This window comes from Oryctolagus cuniculus, chromosome 2 (genome assembly GCF_964237555.1).
Source record: "Oryctolagus cuniculus chromosome 2, mOryCun1.1, whole genome shotgun sequence".
Classification (NCBI taxonomy): domain Eukaryota; kingdom Metazoa; phylum Chordata; class Mammalia; order Lagomorpha; family Leporidae; genus Oryctolagus; species Oryctolagus cuniculus.
This window is the reverse complement of record NC_091433.1, coordinates 44172291-44191150: the sequence shown is the minus strand read 5'-3', so window position 1 is coordinate 44191150 and position 18860 is coordinate 44172291. Positions and strand designations below refer to the sequence as shown.

The 18860-nt window shown below is 44.0% G+C and overlaps 1 protein-coding gene across 5 annotated transcripts in view; it reads left to right on the top strand.

Annotated features, from left to right (window-relative positions):
* The window catches only part of MSRA (methionine sulfoxide reductase A), a 412643-nt gene that overhangs the window by 287153 nt on the left and 106630 nt on the right, over positions 1-18860 (top strand). For all 5 annotated transcript variants that reach the window (XM_002709444.5, XM_070068216.1, XM_070068215.1 and 2 more), the window contains one exon: positions 6065-6169. In XM_002709444.5, the coding sequence (XP_002709490.2) occupies positions 6065-6169 (105 nt within the window). The remainder of the gene's footprint in view (positions 1-6064; positions 6170-18860) is intronic.

The following is an 18860-nucleotide window of genomic DNA, read 5'->3' as shown; positions in this document are numbered from 1 at the left end:
GGGGGGTCCTGGCGCCATCTTGTTGTTTACCGTGACCTCGATCCCTCCGCCTCCGGAGAGCCCCACCCCGCCCGTTGGAAAGCCCCCGGTCAAAACTGAAACTAAAAACCTCTGCCTAGCAATGCCGCCACGGACTATTCCCCAACAAGTGGGCAGCCGCACAGTCTGGCTCCTGAGTGGTAGGGGGGCCCCTGGCCATGGGGCACAGTAATGTTCCTCTGCACTCCACCTGCTCAACTCCGCAGCATGCTTCCCTCTCGTCCACCTCCCTGCTCTCCTCTTCTCATAAGCCAGCCAGTAACAAAAGCTACTCATGTGCATCTGGAAGAGCGGAAGAAAACATCTTTCCCTCATGATGAAAGCTAGGATGTAGGATTTAAAACCTGGCTGAATGTGGCCAGTGTGCAATGATAAGCTACAGCCATGATACCCGCATCCCATATCGGAGCACCGGTTCAAGTCCTGGCTGCTCCACTTTTGATCCAACTCCTTGTTAATACTCCTGGGAAGGCAGCAGAGGGTGGGCTAAGTAGTTGGGTCCCTGCCATCCATGCATGTGGGAGACGAGGATGGAGTTCCTGGCTCCTGGCTTTGGCCCAACCTGGCTGTTGCAACCATTTAGGAAGTGAATCAGCAGAAGATCGATCGATCTCTCTCTCTTTCTCTCTCTCTGTCTCTCTCTCACCCCCCTTTCCCCAGCACTCTGCCTTTCAAATAAACAAAAATCTTAAAAGAAAACTGGCTGATTTATTGTGGGGTTCCCTTTAGAGGCACCTGGTTCATGGATCTTGGCTTCTAAGTGGCTCTAGATGACCCCAGAGTGCCTGATTGTTCTGCCCCCAAAACATACCCACATGTCTCTTCTTAAGGTGTTTTTCTTGCAAGGAATGGCTTCCCATAATCGACCCCTCTGCATTTGTCCACCTCCTCTGGGGCTGCAGGCTAAGGCAGCAAAGGGAACTGCTCAAGAGGACACTCGTCCTTTTCGTTTTTCTCTTCGAGATATTTTTGAGCGACGGTGTTAAAGCACCTACAGTGCTGCTGTGAATTGTTAACAAGTATGTTTGCACATCACATCTATCATGCTATTTGCACGATGTTATGTGAAGACACAGCTCAGAGTATTTTTTAAGATGCAGCCTTTTATCTCTGGAAGCACAAGAAAGTATTTGCAGATTGGTCTCTGAAATGAAATTAGCCTAGCGCATTGGCTCACTGCTGTAAAGCGTGGCCATTTCTGTAAGTAGTTCCCAGTCCCTTAATCCTTTTGATCATTTGCACTGTGTATTTTTACACAGGTTCTTTTCCTTTGGAGAAATAAAGTAAAGAAACTTAAAGGTGAGTTTGGCAAGGGCATCTCCGTGCTGTTTGTCAATGCAAATGGATCTTGAATTTGAATGGGAGTAGCTTCACTTAAACAACCACGGTTTCTTAAACCTCTCTACAAATAACATCCATGGCAGATGAGGTCTGCAAGCATTTGCTGGCGAACGGCAAGCATCCCTCCACCCCGTCTTGCTCCCACTAAAGAAGTGCCTAATCCTGTGAAATATTCTTGATGGCCTCGGGCTCAGTGACCGCACAGCAGTGACTTTTCATCCAGGTGCTTGCCCGTGTAACATTTACCGTCACTTAGGGATGTCCAGTTTCCCACTGAGAAGCCTGAGGATTGGAGAAAGAGCCTGACTTTTATCTCTGGTTGAAGCCTATTTGGCTTGTGACTGGGGCCTGGCACTTGCTAGCTGTGGGCTATTGTTTGAGAAAACTTGGGGAGAGACCTTGGTTTCCACATCTGTAAAGTGGGGACCATATCACTCTTTCAAAATTACCGTAAACAGTATGTGTACAGCTGTGTTCAGAGCTGCACTGTTCATAGTGGCCAGAATGTGGGAGCAACTTAGCTGCCTATGGATAGAATAGAGAAGCCCAATGTGGTGCACACAGGGCAAGTGTGCGCGCGCGCACACACACACATACACACACACACAAGGGGGCTTCAGAAAGTCCATGGGAAATTCCCAGTGCCCTTTAATACCATTGTGCAGTGAATGTTTTGAAGTCCCCTTGTATACCCAAAAATACACACAATGGAATAGCAGTGTTCAGCCCTAGAAAAAATGGAAGTTCTGACACATGCCACCATATGAGTGACCCTTAAGGACATTACACCAAGTGGAATAAGCCGATCACAAAAGATGAACAATGTGTGATTTGACTTCTATGAAGTCTCTGGAGTAGTCACAGTCACGAGACAGAGGGGAGCCTGGGAGTCTCCAGAGGTGGAAGAGTGTGGAAGGGGAGTTGCTGTTTAATGGTTAGAGTTTCAGTTTTGTGAGATCAAGAGACTTATGGAGACGGATGGTGGTGATGGTTGCACAACATTATTGTGTTTAATACCACTGAGCTGTACCCCTAATAATGGTTGTCATATTGTTGGTGACTGATGGATTTTAATGGTTATGATGTGAGGTGAGTTTTAGAAATTTGTAGAAAATGGATTTATAAGATAAATTTATTTTGGTGTGAAACAGTTTTGAAATCCATGCATAATTTTTTCATAACATGGCTTTCCGTAAATTTTCTGAGGATCTTTCCTTCATGTTTCCTCTTGTTTGATTTTTATATTTCTTACAGTACTCCCCCTTTGTAATAATTAGGGAGGGAGTTTTTTGTGCATGTATGTATCTTTTCCATTTTCATAGGTTAAGCCTTTGAGACAGATTTCCTGGATCATTTAAGGTGGTTGTGGTTCTTGCTATATGTGCCAGTATGGTTTCAAAGCGGACCTGTCACTAGCCAATACAGATTCATTATATCCTCAGCAACACTAGGATACTGTTAAGCAGTATTTAAAAATACCATAGGAGCCGGTGCTGTGGTGTTAGCAGTTAAAGCCACTCTCTGCAGTGCTGGCATGCCATATGGGTGCCGGTTGGAGACCCTGCTGTTCCAATTCTGATCCAGCTATGGCATGGGAAAACAGTGGAAGATGGCCCAAGTGCTTGGGCCCCTGCACCCAAATGGGAGACCAGGATGGCATTCCTGGCTCCTTGCTTCTGATCGGCCCAGCTCCAGCTGTGGCAGCCATTTGGGGAATCAGCAGATGGAAGACCTCTCTCTCTCTCTCTGTGCCTCTGCTTCTACCTCTCTGTAACTCCACCTTTCAAATAAATTAATAAAATTAAAAAAAAAATAGAATATAGAAGATGTGACATGTTAATGTTTAATTTGCACTTATTTGCTTTTGTTTGATCACTAAAATGTCAAGCATTTTGCATCTTTATTTACATTTATTTCTTCCTATTTGAATAGCCTGCTTATATCTTTTGCTTATGTTTCCAGTGCAGTTTTAACATTTTTCATATCAAATACATCTGTCATCTTTATAACATATTATTGCCATTTTTAATATTCAGAGAGTTTTAATGCATGTATAGCTAAATCACTCATTTAAACATTCCAAATTGCAAAATAATATTTTTTAAGTAGTTCAAAGTCATTTAATAATAACATGATCTTCTTCCTAAACTCTCAATTATCATTCTTCTCATATTTATTTGCATAAAATCTGTCAGGATAACTTGAATAGCTGTAGTATATGAATCAAAATCATATGGATTGACCAATTAATAATGAAACATTAATATAGTAACCATTCACTATAAAAAGCACATGACAAAAGAGAAAAAAATTAAAATTACTAATAGGTGTGAAGTATATTTTTACCATACTGATAATCAAATTTATTCAATATGAAATGATTATTATCTTCTAGCTATAAATGCTAAGGCTTAAAAACATTGCATAGAGAGTGAGAATGGCCCTCAAATATGCAGTCAGTAAGGAGAGAAAATTGGGTCAGCTTTACTGAAAGGCAACTTGGCATTAAGCACTAAGAGACTTTAAAACATTGCTAAATGTTGACTCAGAAATTCCACTTATGTAACTGTGGCTTGAGGCAGCCTGAGAAGTGTGGCAAAATATTTACATTCATGGTAAAAATAGGATTCGGTCTAAATGCCCAGTGACAGCGAGTGATTGAATAAGCAATTGGACAACCATCTGATGGAGTGTTATGTAGTCATTATAAATGCTGTTGTCCAAAAATCTCAGTAACATGGGGAAATTCTCACAATATACTGGTAAGTGGGAAAAGCATGCTGTAATGATTCAATGGAAGAAGTTCTATGTGCACGTGTGTGTGCATGCACGTCTGGTATGCATCTAAAAGGAGATGAGTAAAAAATAGTGATTGCACTCATGTGACAAGAGTATACGAGCATTTTTGTTTTTTTAGACTTTCCCACATTTCCTAAGCTTCATATTATTCACAAATATTGTTTCCATAATTAGAAGGAAATTGAAATAGTAAAAAATTAAAGATAATGAATAGATTTCTTTCTTTTTCTGAGCTCGTGTCCCAAATGATCACCCTGCTTGCTTTCCATTGATGTATTAGACCCCTGGAAAAGAAGTTATAAGATACTTTCTTTGGGTTATGGCCCAGAAAGTCACCATATTACCTGGGCAAATCTAACATTTTTGTATCTTGGGTTTTTTAGTTTGTGAAAAGGGGATTTCTTCCTTCCCTGACTATACCCATCAGACAGTTTTGAGAATTAAAGTGAGATAGCCAACATATGGGAAAACACCTCTGTAAAAGTAAGGCGCAAGTTCAAGATGTCCCCCAAACCACTCTCACGTGTGATAATTTGCTGCTACAACTCAGAGCTTACTGAAAGTTGTTAGACTCATAGTTATGGTTTATTACAGAGAAAAAAAATCAGCCCAGAATCCACTGAAGGAAGAGCTGTTTGGGAAGGTTCCAAACGCCCTGTTCTCCTGCCCTGTGGAGTCAGGAGGTGTTGTCCTCCTGGCTTCAACATGTGGCAATACGCAGAGTACTGCTAACCAGAGAAGCTTTGCCTGTGTTTCAGTGCTGTTTTTACTGTGGCTGCATCGTATAGGCATGATTGATTGATTGATGGCCTATGTGGTGGAGCTCCCTCTCCAGTGGTGTTATCCAAAGCCCCCACCCTAATCCACATGGTTGGTCTTTTTGGCATGGCTAGTCCCCATCTCAGGACAATTGGGTGTAGCTGGACCCGTGCTAAGATCCAGTGTGGCCAGCCTCATTTCTGTTGGATATGACAGATTTTCTCTCAGGAGCTGAGGCCAAAGGCCAGACCTGTCTTTGAGCAAGGTGGCCAAAAAGACATGGAAAACAAATCTGAATACAGGGATGATGTCAGCATGGAAGGGTCTGTTACTTACCGTGAAGACTGTAAATTCAGGACCGGGGAGAATTCCATGGCTAAAAGTGGTCCTGCAAACACCCTCCGCCTCGTCCCACTGAACCTTCGGAAGCACGTTGGAGAAGGACCCTGCTCACTCTTAGTCCTGCACAGAGACATTTGCTACAGTCACTCTTGGCCACAGAGAGGAATTAGGCTGAGAAAACACGTAGGGTATATGAGTAACCCTTGCCTCAGTGTTAACAGCAGAGCAAATATGTCCATCCACTAACGAATTTCTCTAATGTGAACGAGTTGCGCCCTGGTTTTTTTTTTTTGTTTTGTTTTTCTGTTTTTTGTTTTGTTTTGTTTTGTTTTGTTTTGGTGTGTGTGTGTGTGTGTTTTACAGGTTTATCTGTCATGAGCTGGCGCTGCAGTGCGCTGAGCATACTACATACAGCATGGGGTGATGATAAAAATAAATGGGCCCAATCCTATTGGCAGTGCTTCCTATTTTGAGCTCGGTGTCTGGTTGGATCCATACATTTCCTAAGATTGGGATTAGAAATCTGAAAACCATTTGTTTTTCACGAATTTAACAAATGTATACAGATTAGAGCACAGTGAAGAACTCCTCACCCCAGGAAGCTTGCTGGCGGGTAACTGTGCTCCATGGAAGAAGTACCAGCCAGAGAGACTTTGGCTGAGGCCAGGAGCCAAAGTCCGTTTATGCCTCCTGCAGAGGGAAGCACCGGAGCTTCTGTCTGTTGGGCTTTTGAGAACAAACAAGCTGTCAGTCACTTCGGTGTGTACGTTCTGTTTCTTTCCAGGCAAAACTGGCCACGCGGAAGTCGTCCGGGTCGTGTACCGGCCAGAGCACATCCGCTTTGAGGAACTGCTCAAGGTCTTCTGGGAGAATCACGACCCGACCCAAGGTAGAGTGCTGAGTGAGCCAATATTTAATTATCTTACTAATTACAGCTGGGATAATTAGTGTTTGAGCTGCATGGAAGAGATGAACCTTGAAATCACACAGGAGCCCGAGAGTGTGATTGCAGACATTTATTGACGCAGAAGGGGAGGGGCCGGGGAGAGGGCGCGGGAATAAAGGCGCAGCCTTGGTCGCGGCGCCCCTCCCCCGCCTACAGCTGTCAGGGGTGGGAAAATTCCCACAGAGAAAGACGCCAGACAATAGAGATCCGTTCACCTTTGATTATTGCATTATTCCTCCTTAATGCAGTCTTTTGTCTACAAAATTAAAGTGTCTTTCCAGCAGCTCCAAAGTTTTTCTGATTTATGGTTCCTTTATTTCCCTGCGTTCAGCTTTTCTCATCTTTTGACGTTATCAAGTTTTTTTTTTTTTCAAACTGTCTGTAGGTGTTAAAAAAAAAAAGAAACATAAAGGTAAAGCGCAGTATTTGGTAGGCCCACGATGCTGGAGTTATTTGAATATTTCATTTCTCTTCTCTGGAATTTGTTATGTGGCGATATTAATATATTGGTGCTATAAGCAGTGGTGGTTAGAAATTCTTTTTAATGCACACATAAGCAAAAAAATCCCACGTTGGCAAATATCATTGTAATATTCAGTAATGAAGTAACTTCCAGATTGTGTCCTGATAGCCTCCCAGGCACTACTTTGCCAGTGTGGTGGTGTGATGTCAGGAGGCTTATGAACTGAAAAGTCCCGTATCATAGTTGTCCCTTTCCACAAAACCCTGGCCATTTAGCAGTCACTCTGTGGAGCAAAAATTGCTTTCCTTTTGGTGCCAGGTTTTGTGTAGTGGGGCTGCGGCGTTGGTTATTTCTTCAAGAGTGGATGTGTTTTCCAGATGTGTACTGTGCTTGGTGGGGGGATCTCAGTGTGACCCAAGCAGCACAGTTTGGTGGGTCCGGGGTGAGCTGACAGAGGGCAAAGACCTGAACAAAGGCAAGAGCATAAACTGAGCAGGGTCAGACAGGGCTGAGATCCATGCGAATTTACTGCGGTGGCTGAAGGCTCATGGTCTAGGCCTAGTAAGGGGCCAGGGGCAGTGTTAATGGCAACTAAGTCTGGTTTGACTCGGGGAGTGGGTCCCTGATGGGAGACAGATGAGGAGTGAGGCAAGGTAGGTAGAGGACTGGTAGGACAAGTACTCCATAATCTGAGCATTCGGGAGTAGGTGATTGGTGCAGTGGTTAAGATGCCATATTGGAGTATATGGGTTCAAGCAGTGCCTGGGTTCTGCTCCCAATTCCAGCTTCCTGCTCATGCAGCAGATGATGGTTCAGGTTACTTGTGTCTCTGTCAACCATGTGGGAGACCCAGACTGAATTCCTGGCTCCTGGCTTCAGCCTGGCCCAGCCCTGAAAGTTATGGGCATTTGGGGAGTGAACCAGCAGTAAGAGATTCCTGTCTCTCTCTTTTACAAAGCTCATGGACAGTATGCGTTATCTTTCAAATCCATTTGCCACAAACTTTTTCTCACAGTTATGGAGGGTGGAAATCCAAGATGAGGGCGTCAGCAGGGTTGGTTTCATGGAAGCCTCTCTCTGGCTTGCAGCTGACTGCTTTCACCAAGGTTGTCACATCGTCTTCCCTCTCTGTACCTGTGGGTGTCCAAACCTCTTATAAGGACACCAACCCTACTGGATTAAGATCCTCCCATATGAACTCATTCTGTGGGGAGCAACTCGGACTAGACTGTTACTGGAATTAAGACTTATTCTATGCATCTGCTCTCCCACAATATGGCGCTGAGAAGGGAGTAAACAACTTCTATGCAGCTGCCTCTCGCCAACTTGAGTGATGACCTGCAGGAGCTGATCCTGCTCCTGATTGGAGGAGAGCAGCGTACTCGGCGTGTGGGTAGCAGAGTTGGGATTGGTGGAAGAGGACTATAAAGGAGGAGAGAGACAACATGTACGAGGGAACATCTATCTGAAGGAACACCTGAGCAGCCCCCAAGAGAGCCGGCTGGCAGTGTGCCGCTCCCCCGCGGAAGTGGGGAAAGTGGCAGGGGGGCCCGCCCCTCCACGGAGGTGGAGGGACGGCAGCCAACCCAGGAAGAACCAGCAGCAAACCCGGGAAGGGCCGAGCAGACAAAAGAACAGCGCAGGGTCCTGTGTCGTTCCTCCGCGAAGAGGGGGAGCGACACATTCTACCTTTAAAACCTTACCAAAATACAAACACAGTCATATTCTGTGGTCCTGGGAGTTAGGTTTTCAACATACTAAGGCGGAAGTGGGGAGTGGGCACAATTAAGCTCATAACACTGTCCAGCAATGTAATAGCTTCCTCTGCTATTCTTGCAGAGGTATTTAGAATTTCATAGGGCATTCATAGACTCATAGGCTGGAAGAGATTTGAGAGGTCATCCAATTAAACATTACAGAGTAGAGCCTTTTGACTTCAGTGCTATAAACCAAAAGACAAAATTGCTAATGGTAAGGTTCACAGACAATGGAGTTTGATTATTGAGTGACATGCTTTTCCACTGACAATTTTGTTCAGATTACCCATGTAGGAGAATCTTGCTATCCTTTCTTACATTTGTTCCTGTTTAGAATAATGTTTGATGCAGAGCATACAGTCATAAATTTTTTTTAAAGATTTATTTATTTACATGAAAGAGTTAGCTGGAGAAACAGAGAGAGTGCTTCCATCTTCTGGTTCACATTGGCTGGGCCAGGCCAAAGCCAGGAGCCAGGAACTTCTTCCAGATCTCCCACATGGGTAGCAGGGCCCCAAGCACTTGGGTCATCTTCCACTGCTTTTCCCAGGCTGTTATAGGGGAGCTGGATAGAAAGTGGAGCAACTGGGATGTAAACTGACACCCATTTGGGATGCTGGCATTGCAGGGGACAGCTTCTCTCGCTATACCGTAACTCTGGTGCCTACAGTCATACATATTAATTCACAAGATATATGCTTTTCCCACATTGTTATTATAATTTCTTTTTTGGATATCCCAGTTTACTGAGCCATGGTAACAACCCTTACAGGGTTTTCCAGGACCCTTCTAGAGATAAGCACTGCTTCCTTGGAAAAGTGTGTGTCTGTGATGCAGGCCTGGCTAATCCCAGGATCTTGTCCTGTTGTCAGCAGTGTTTAGCCAAAGGAGTGGGTATGTAGCCTAGCAAGGACCAGTTAGAGTACTTCCCTGGCTCTACTACATGAGAGAAGGCAGTGTTCTCCCTTTGCTGGAGGTGTCAAGGTAGAAGTGTTCTGTGTGTTTACAGGAGAGACCCTCCCTGAGGCTTTGGTCCTAAGGCCTGTTGCTCATGCAACTTATCCTTTAACCCTGAGAGCTGTTCTTGTAGCTATCCAGGCTGCAAGAACTACTACATACTCATCTCCTTTGTCTTTCTTAGGCTGCTTTGTTGATTATTCAACAACAACCAAAATTCTAACTCTTCCTCTCATTAAACTTAAACAGCTATTCTGATAATATTAATTTGGTTTTATAAGTTAGAAGTCTAAAATGATTGGTTAATGGTTTTACCTTTGACTCAGATGTGAAGGGGAAGACACTGTACATTGTTTCTCTTTTTTTAAGTTTTATTTAATAAATATAAATTTCCAAATTACAACTTCTGAATTATAGCGACTTTTCCCCCCATAACCTTCTTCCCACCCATAATCATCCCATCTCCCACTCCCACTCCCATCCCATTCTTTATCAAGATTAATTTTCAATTATCTTTATATACAGAAGGTCAATTTAGTATATACTAAGTAAAGATTTCAACAGTTTGCACCCACACAGACACACAAAGTATAAAGTACTGTTTGAGTACTTGTTATACCGTTAATTCACATAGTACAACACATTAAGGACAGAGATCCTACATGGGGAATAAGTGCACATTGACTCCTATTGTTGATTTAACAATTGACAGTCTTGTTTATGGCATCAGTAATTACTCGAGGCTCTTGTCATGAGTTGCCAAGGCTATGGAAGCCTCTTGAGTTTGCCAACTCCGATCTTATTTAGACAAGGTCATAGTCAAAGTGGAAGTTCTTTCCTCCCTTCAGAGAAAGGTACCTTCTTCTTTGATGGCCCGATCTTTCCACTGGGATCTCACTCACAGAGATCTTTCATGTAGGTCATTTTTTTTTTTTTTTTTTTTTTTTTGGCCAGTGTCTTGGCTTTCCATGCCTGAAATACTCTCATGGGCTTTTTAGCCAGATCCGAATGCCTTAAGGGCTGATTCTGAGGCCAGAGTGCTGTTTAGGACATCTGCCTGAGTCTGCTGTGTATCCCACTTCCCATATTGGATTGGTCTCTCCTTTTTAATTCTATTAGTTAGGGCCAGTGCCATGGCTCACTTGGCTAATCCTCTGCCTGCAGTGCCAGCACCCTGGGTTCTAGTCCTGGTTGGGGCGCCGGGTACTAGTCCCAGTTGCTCTTCTTCCAGTCCAGCGCTCTGCTGTGGCCCAGGAGGGCAGAGGAGGATGGCCTAAGTGCTTGGGGCCCTGCACCTGCATGGGAGACCTGGAGGAAGTACCCGGCTCCTGGCTTTGGATCAGCACAGCGCCGGCCATGGCGGCCATTAGGGGAGTGAACCAACGGAAGGAAGACCTTTCTCTCTGTCTCTCTCTCACTGTCTATAACTCTCTCTGTCTCTCTCTCTCACAGTCTAACTCTGCCTGGCAAAAAATAAAAAAAAAAAAATTCTATTAGTATTAGCAGACACTAGTCTTGTTTATGTGATCCCTTTGACACTTAATCAATTATGAACTGAAACCGATCAGTTTGACTAGTGAGATGGCCTTGGTACATGCCACCTTGGTGGAATTGAATTGGAATCCCCTGGCACATTTCTAACTCTGCCATTAGGGGTAAGTCCGATTGAGCTTGTGCCGAACTGTACATCTCCCTCTCATTCCCATTCTTATTTAACAGGGATCAGTTTTCAGTTAAATTTAAACACCTAAGAATAATTGTGTGTTAATTAAAGAGTTTAACCAATGGTGTTAAGTAGAACAAAAAAATACTAAAGGGAATAAAATAGTAAGTTGTTCCTTGACAGTCAGGACAAGGGCTGATCAAGTCACTGTTTCTCATAGTGTCCATTTCACTTCAACAGGTTTCCTTTTAGGTGCTCAGTTAGTTGTCACTGATCAAGGAGAACATATGATATTTGTACCTTTGGGACTGGCTTATTTCACTCAGCATGATGTTTTCCAGATTCCTCCATTTTGTTGCAAGTGACTGGATTTCTTTTTTTTTTTTTTACTGCTATATAGTATTGTTTCTTTAAGACCTGTTGATTGTTTGATTATGATTTTCCTTGGTGGCCAGAATTAAGAATTTGGGGTATATGGCCCCCTATCCCCCAAACCAGACCCTGTCTCAGTATCTCTAAACTACTATGAAAGGCAGTCCTTCAATAATAGCATTGATATTGCATCTCTTCTGTTTGCAGGCGTTCTGATAGATAGTGCAAAATCTCCCAGTAGTCTGGAAGATGCAGGAATAGATGGCCTTTTGATTTATGCACAAGGAAAATCTATTTCTGTAAGACGAAAATGCTTAAATTCCAATGTACTGAGACCAGATGAGCAAACAAGATAAATGCATGTAAGACCACAGACAAAAATATTAATGTGAAATCATTAAAACAAGAATGTATAAATGCTAGAACATTAAAAACAAAGAATGTAAGTCAGAAGAACCCAGGTATCGATGGATTTAATATTCCCAGGGAACCCAGAAGGTCCAAAACATGTCATCATGTGTAATTTTTCTGAGATTAGAATTTGAAGCTCACTGCCTGAAAGATAGGCACAACAGCAGGAGGGAGTGGGCTGCAAATGAACTTGACCCTGGGTCACACAACACATCTGACCACAGCTTCTTGGTTCTGTACTTGAAATCCTACAGTGACTCTTGTTTCGCAGTGAAAGGCAGCCCTGAAAAGAAAGCCAGCAACAGAGCAGACAAGGGTAGAAGGTACAAGAATGTTGCTCAGAAAAATGATGTTTTGGAAGAGAGCAGCCTGGTGGATTAGGGGCCTCTTCTCTGTGAAGCAGTAGCCCACTCTGGTTTCTTCCCAGAAATACAAGTTAAGTGGCTCCTAAGACTATTCCAGCCGTGCTCTTGCCTGTGCCACAATTGCTTTTCAGCAAAAAGATGAAACTTGAAAAGGACTTGACCTTTGATGTGACGATGTGCCCTGGAAACACATTCCACAGAAATATGACTTGAGAAATGCATTTTAATTAGCATGTCAAAAGACTTTATTACCTTATTTATAAAGTCATTAAGGATCCTGAAGGACCCACTTATTTTTTAGTTGATAATTCGCTGCATTTTGTGGGAGAGGCAGTATCCTAGAACAATATTTGCCAATACAGAAATTCTTGCTGATGCCAAGGGTCTTACTACAGTAGAAACAGGAGGAACTTTGCCTTGGAGTCCTCTTTCAACGAAATCAGCTCTTGATGGAGTAGACTGAATGGAGAAAGTGTTGCATGCTCTTCACTGCTTCCAGTTCCTGAAGCAGGCTAGGATGAAGGGATACATTGAATAGAGAGATTGCAAACTGTAGGCCTTTTAAGATATAGCTGGGGCCGGCGCCACGGCTCACTAGGCTAATCCTTTGCCTTGCAGTGCCGGCACACCGGGTTCTAGTCCTGGTCAGGGCGCCGGATTCTGTCCCGGTTGCCCCTCTTCCAGGCCAGCTCTCTGCTGTGGCCAGGGAGTGCAAGTGCTTGGGCCCTGCACTCCATGGGAGACCAGGATAAGCACTTGGCTCCTGCCATTGGATCAGTGTGGTGCGCCAGCCGCAGCGCGCCAGCTGCGGTGGCCATTGGAGGGTGAACCAATGGCAAAAGGAAGACCTTTCTCTCTGTCTCTGTCTCTCTCACTGTCCACTCTGCCTGTCAAAAAAAAAAAAAAAAAAAAAAAAAAAGAATAGCTGGGGCCAGAGGTGATTTTCCAGTCACTATGCAGTGAGTCCAGATAGAGCGCCACGCAGTAGATTGGCATCAGGTGAAGTGGTAGGTAGCATCTTTATACATTTGCCCAATAAATAAAAACCTTGCCTCTTAATATAACAATGCCACAAAACCTTGACTTTCCAGAACATTAAAATACCACTATTCATCAGAAACATCCTGTTCTGCCTTTCTTCTTACTCATGAGCCAAAGATGTTCCCTCAGGCTTCTGAGGACAGACTGTAGTCCCCAGACTCGGCAAAATGGCAAAGCCTGGGATTTAGAAGATTTGGATTCCAGCTCCAGCTTCTCTCCCTCCTGACTGTGTGACCCTGGCTGAGACTGTAGGAAAATACCTGAGACTGTGTAAATTATAAAGGAATGAGGTTTCTTTAGCTCATTGTTTTGGAGGCTATAAGTCCAAACAGCATGACGCAGGCTCTCTTGCAAGGGCCTCCTGGGCTGTACCACATCATGGAGGTGGCATCATGACGGGGATGAATGTATGAGGGACATGAACCTCTGCGTTTCTCTTCTAGAAAAAAGAAGGGGCAAGGGGGAATCCTATCTGTATTGCCTGCTGCATGGGCTGTCATAAGCATTAAATAAAATAATGCGGAAGTGGTAAGGTCCCATGCCAGAGCCAGGTATTGTTGTTATGGGTTCCTCAATGCAGTTTTACTGGATCTTTAAATTTATTTTTTTATGTTTAAAACACTTATGTATTTATTTGAAAAGCAGAGTAAGGAGGTGGGGGGAGAGAAATTTATTTTTGTACCCTCATTACCCTTGATGTCTCTCTGTGGGAAAATATTTACCCTCCATCTGTGAAAGTGTGGGTTTTCCACCCGCAGATTCTTTTGTCTCTTGTGTTAGTTTGAAAAAAATTCCTGGTTACTCTGATGCTGCTAGTACTACTCTGATGCTAATGGTAGCAGTGAGGCTGGTGGGTCCTTGGGCAGAGACTCCTGAGGTTTGCAGCTGACACAGGAAACAAAGGAGCTAGCTCGGGTCCCAGCTTCTCACACTTGGTCTATATCCTTACTGGCAGGCTCTATGCACCAATGACACAGTTCAGCCCTCCTGTTCTTGCATGGAACGCAGTGTATAGACCATGTACCCCATAAATTTGAATTCTCAATCACAACTGTTTCTTGTGACTTAGTCTTGGGGAAACGGATAGCATAATCTCTTATGGGTGAGTGTTAGTGAGAAAAGTTTTCTATTTCTTTTTCTTTCTTTTCTTTTCTTTTTTTCTTTTTTTTGCTAGGCAGAGTTAGACAGTGAGAGAGAGAGAGAGACAGAGAGTTATAGACAGTGAGAGAGAGACAGAGAGAAAGGTCTTCCTTCTGTTGGTTCACTCCCCTAAGGCTGCTACAGCCGGCGCTGCGCTGATCCGAAGCCAGGAGCTGGGTACTTACTCCCAGTTTCCCATGCGGGTGCAGGGGCCAAGCACTGCTGCCCTCCCGGGCCACAGCAGAGAGCTGGACTGGAAGAGGAGCAACCGGGACTAGTACCCAGTGCCCCAGCCAGGACTAGAACCCAGGGTGCCAGCACTGCAGGTGGAGGATTAGCCAAGTGAGCCACGGCGCCAGCCAGAGTTTTCTATTTCTAATTTATTTTATGCTGACTATAAACCTAGGAAGTTGGAACCACTGTCTTAATTTCATATAAGAGAAAAAATGAGGTTCTATTAGAATTTTGTTTGATATTGATGGCAATATTTGGTCCCCGCTGTGTCTAATGCTCAAGTCACTTCTTTCTCCTATGCTAGAGGGGTCCAAGTTTTCTGACTGGGAGGGCCTTTTCTAAGGATAAACATTTTTATGGACACCCCCACCCCGAAACACACACACACCATAGTATCTGTGCCTTTTTAAAGCACCTAAACTATCCTTTTTCAAGCAGATATGCTAAGATGCTACTGTGAATGTCATCACACTTTAAATGGGATGCCTATGTTATTAACCACCACAGTATCATATGCCTGTGGAAAACGGAAAGCTAACTCAGAGAATGCATTTTCCAGCTGCCAGGCCATGCCTGCTGCACAGTGGGGTTTGTGGATCTCTTGTGGTAACTCCAAGCTTTGAAGCCAGGGGACCGTGGCCTGGAAACTAACCCAGTGCAGTCTTAGGGAGCAATGGCCCTTGCACAGCGGCCTCTGGCTGAGACAGCTAGTTGACCCCTATATTGCTTTCCTCACTTGGGTAGTAGTAGAATTTTAGCCAGATGTGCAGCTACTAATAAACACTAAATTCTTAAGACTACAGGGCTAAGAGTGTTGATGTGTCAAAATTCCAATGCTAGGCCTGAGTGGAAGTGATAAAGCTTGATTTCTGTGATACGTGCACTTGGAGGAAAGGGTGTTCTCTTCTGCTTGCCCCTTTCTGCACGTTGTTTTGTGAAACATCTTGGATCACAGCCATGGGAGCCTCACCCTTTAATGGTAGAGCGGCAAGGCAGGAGGATGCAGTCCCCATCCTGTGCTGGACTGTTGAGGCAAAATTGTTTTGTTTAGACTTGTGATTCTGGTTAAATTTAGGTCTTTTTTTCTTCCTTTACCAAAATGGCCAAACCTATATTCTAACTAACAGAACCATCAACTAACTATAAGCTGGTGATGAAATCCCAGCCACCTCTCTGAAAATCTTAATTAAAATAGTACCCTAATTAAAATGTCTTTAATCAAATCTGTTGTTAAGAGCATGGACTGTGGGGTGAGAGTGCTGTGGCTTTGAACCAGGCCTGCCGTGTACCAGCTGAGTGGCCGAGTCTCATCTCTCCCTTCTCCACTGCCTTACTAGAGCCTGCAGCAGCCTCCTAACTGGACTAACCTGTCCCTTCTCTGTCTGTTCTCCATAAGGACCTGTTGAAAACACAGGACAAAGTATGTCTGTCTCCTGTTCAAAGCCTTTTGCTCATTGTCCATTTTCTTTGGGATGATTTACAGACCCTACAATGGCCAACAGGGTCTAATATTAAAGATTGCACCTACTTCTCCAACTTCCGTTCATGCCACAGTTCCCCCTCCCTACTCACACTCAGTGCATTTCAGTTACCGTGGCCTTTGTTCATTTCCATCACTAAAAGGAACAGTTCTTTCTTAAGTTTGGGCCTGTACCTACAACTCAATCGGCCTATGCTCTTGAGGGGACGGCTTCTTCTTGTCCTTTAGGTCTCAGCTTAAGATACCTTGTCTTCAGGGGCTGGCATTGTGGCACAATTGTGTACTGCAAGCTGCTGCTTGCAGTGCCAGCATCCCATATCTGAGTGCCAGTTCGAGCCCCAGCTGCCATGCTTCCCATTCTGACGTGCCTGGGAAAGCAGCAGAAGATGGCCCAAATACTTGCTTTCCTGCCAACCATGTGGGAGACCAGGATGGGGTTCCTGGGTCCTGGCTTAACCCTGGCCAGCCTTGACTATTGCAGCCATTTGAGGAGTGAACCAATGGATGGAAGATCTGTCTCTCTGTCTCTACCTCTCTGTCATTCTGCCTTTCAAATGAATGAATGAACAAATAAATAAATAAATCATGTCTTGTATTCAGTGAAGTCTTCGCTGAATTATGGTAGTACTCCCCCACTTTCACCCCATATGTCTCTCCCACTCTACTCTCTGTCCTTCCTAATACTTATCACAGGGTAGAATTATTTGTTTATGTGTTTGTTGTTTATTCTCTGTCTTCTCTAGAAGGCAAACATTCACATTAAATGTTTTTTCATTGGCCAAGTCAACCTCAGTTTCTGCTTCTGTCCAACAGTGCGTACCCCACAAGTATGTATGGAGGATGTTTGAGGGAACGTGGATTGCTGAGAGTGTAGTGTCTGGCATACAGAAAGCACTTGGCATAGAAGAACCCTCACACTCATGTTGTCTCCCATTTGTCTTGTTCCTTCAGGAATCCCAGGATTCCTCCACTGACTGTGTGGGGCCCAGAACCACACACCCTGGCCAGACACCTTAGCGCTCAGAGGTTGAGTTGGGGGTTATGCAGGGCTCTTCGGCCATTTTGGAGCTAGAGATCCCCCTAAGGCCTCTTCTCCACTCTCTCCTTGGCCCCTGTGCCATCACTCTTCCAATCAGCACGAAGAATTACTCTAGGTGAGTTGTACCCGGGAGGTCCCTGGAGAATCAGAGGTGTAATCAACCACTCCACCTTAAGCAGGCTTGTTCTGCAGCCTCTTTGCAGGTGCACAGTAGAACAGCTCCCAGTGCTCTCCACTGGGAAACATCAGTCAGAATGAGAAAAATCTTATCTTCCTTCTGTTTCCCATCAAGCAGGGACTTCCGTACTGGTGTTCATATATTTGAACTTGCCAAATTAATATCTGAACTTCATTGTGCTGACCCTTTTACATTAGTTCTTAAAAATAAGTTACCAGTTTTGAAGGATTATCCCTTTTTTAGACCACGTACAAGGGATCTATCATCTGCAAATAATTAGACAGTGGGAATTCCATTGTATTGCTAATGAGCAGATGTGCATACTTATAGTGGAGGAACAGCTGCACACATAGAAAATGCAAAAGCGGCCCAAACCCAGCATTATGAATTCTGAAAGGGTTTCATTCTTTTAAGAATTTCAGAAACAGAGAAAAATGAAGCAAAGAATTGAACTGACATTTTTCTTTATTAATTGTTCTTTCAGTCATACTTTTCCTAGCATAACATTATCATACATGTACATGGTATCTTTGCTGTTTGTAAAAGTGCTATTTGCACTTTCAAATCCGCCTTTCATGTAATACCCTAGAGTTCCAGTTTAGCAGTTTTCCCCTGCCTTTCTCGTGTTGTATGGGTTGAAGGACTCTTGCTGGCTGTCTTTTCTGGGCTGGCTGTCGCACTTACATGGTGATGTGTGCACGATCCCAGTTGAGCCTTAGACTTGTGTTTCAGCTAAGTCAACAGTCTCAGATAGGTGAAGTGATTCAACACAAACCAGTTAGCACTTCACGTGACAAAGCTGGAATCCGGAGCTAAAGCACCCACTTGCAAGCCTTGTGTTGTTTCTCTTGTGTGACACACGGCCCTGCAGTTACACGATGCTGTCCAAGAGCAGAGACCTTGACCTGTGCAATGTGCAAACAGCAGCACGTTATCCAATGGTCATGCACTCCTGTGATGTCCATCACAATGTTATAATCCTATTAATGATTATTAGCAAGATGAAGAGGTTCAAAAAGTCAGGCTTTTCAGAATTTTGATCCAGGGAAATTTTTCACTCATTTTATACAGTAATGGTTAGATCATTTAGAATTTGAATAAATTGCATTTCAGCAGCAACAACAACAACAACAAAAAACAAAGTCAGGGGCTGGCATTGTAGTGCAGCAGGTTAAGCCGCTGCCTGCTGCCCTAACTTTCCATATGAGTTCCATTTCAAGTCCTTGCTGCTCCACTTCCAATCCAGCTCCCTGCTAATGCACCTGGGAAAGCAGTGGAGGGTGGCCTAAGTACTTGGGCCTTTGCCGCCCCTGTGAGAGACCTGGATGAAGTTCCAGGTTTCTGGCTTTAACCTGGCTCAGTCCTGGACATCGCAGCCATTTGGGAAATGAACAAGCAGATGAAAGATCTCCTTCTCTGTCTCTCCCTGTCTTTCTGTTACTCTGTATTTCAAATAAATAATATAAGTATTTTTAAAAAAAATGAAGTTCAAAAAATTACTATACTTCATGAAAGAGTACTAAATTAGGGGCCA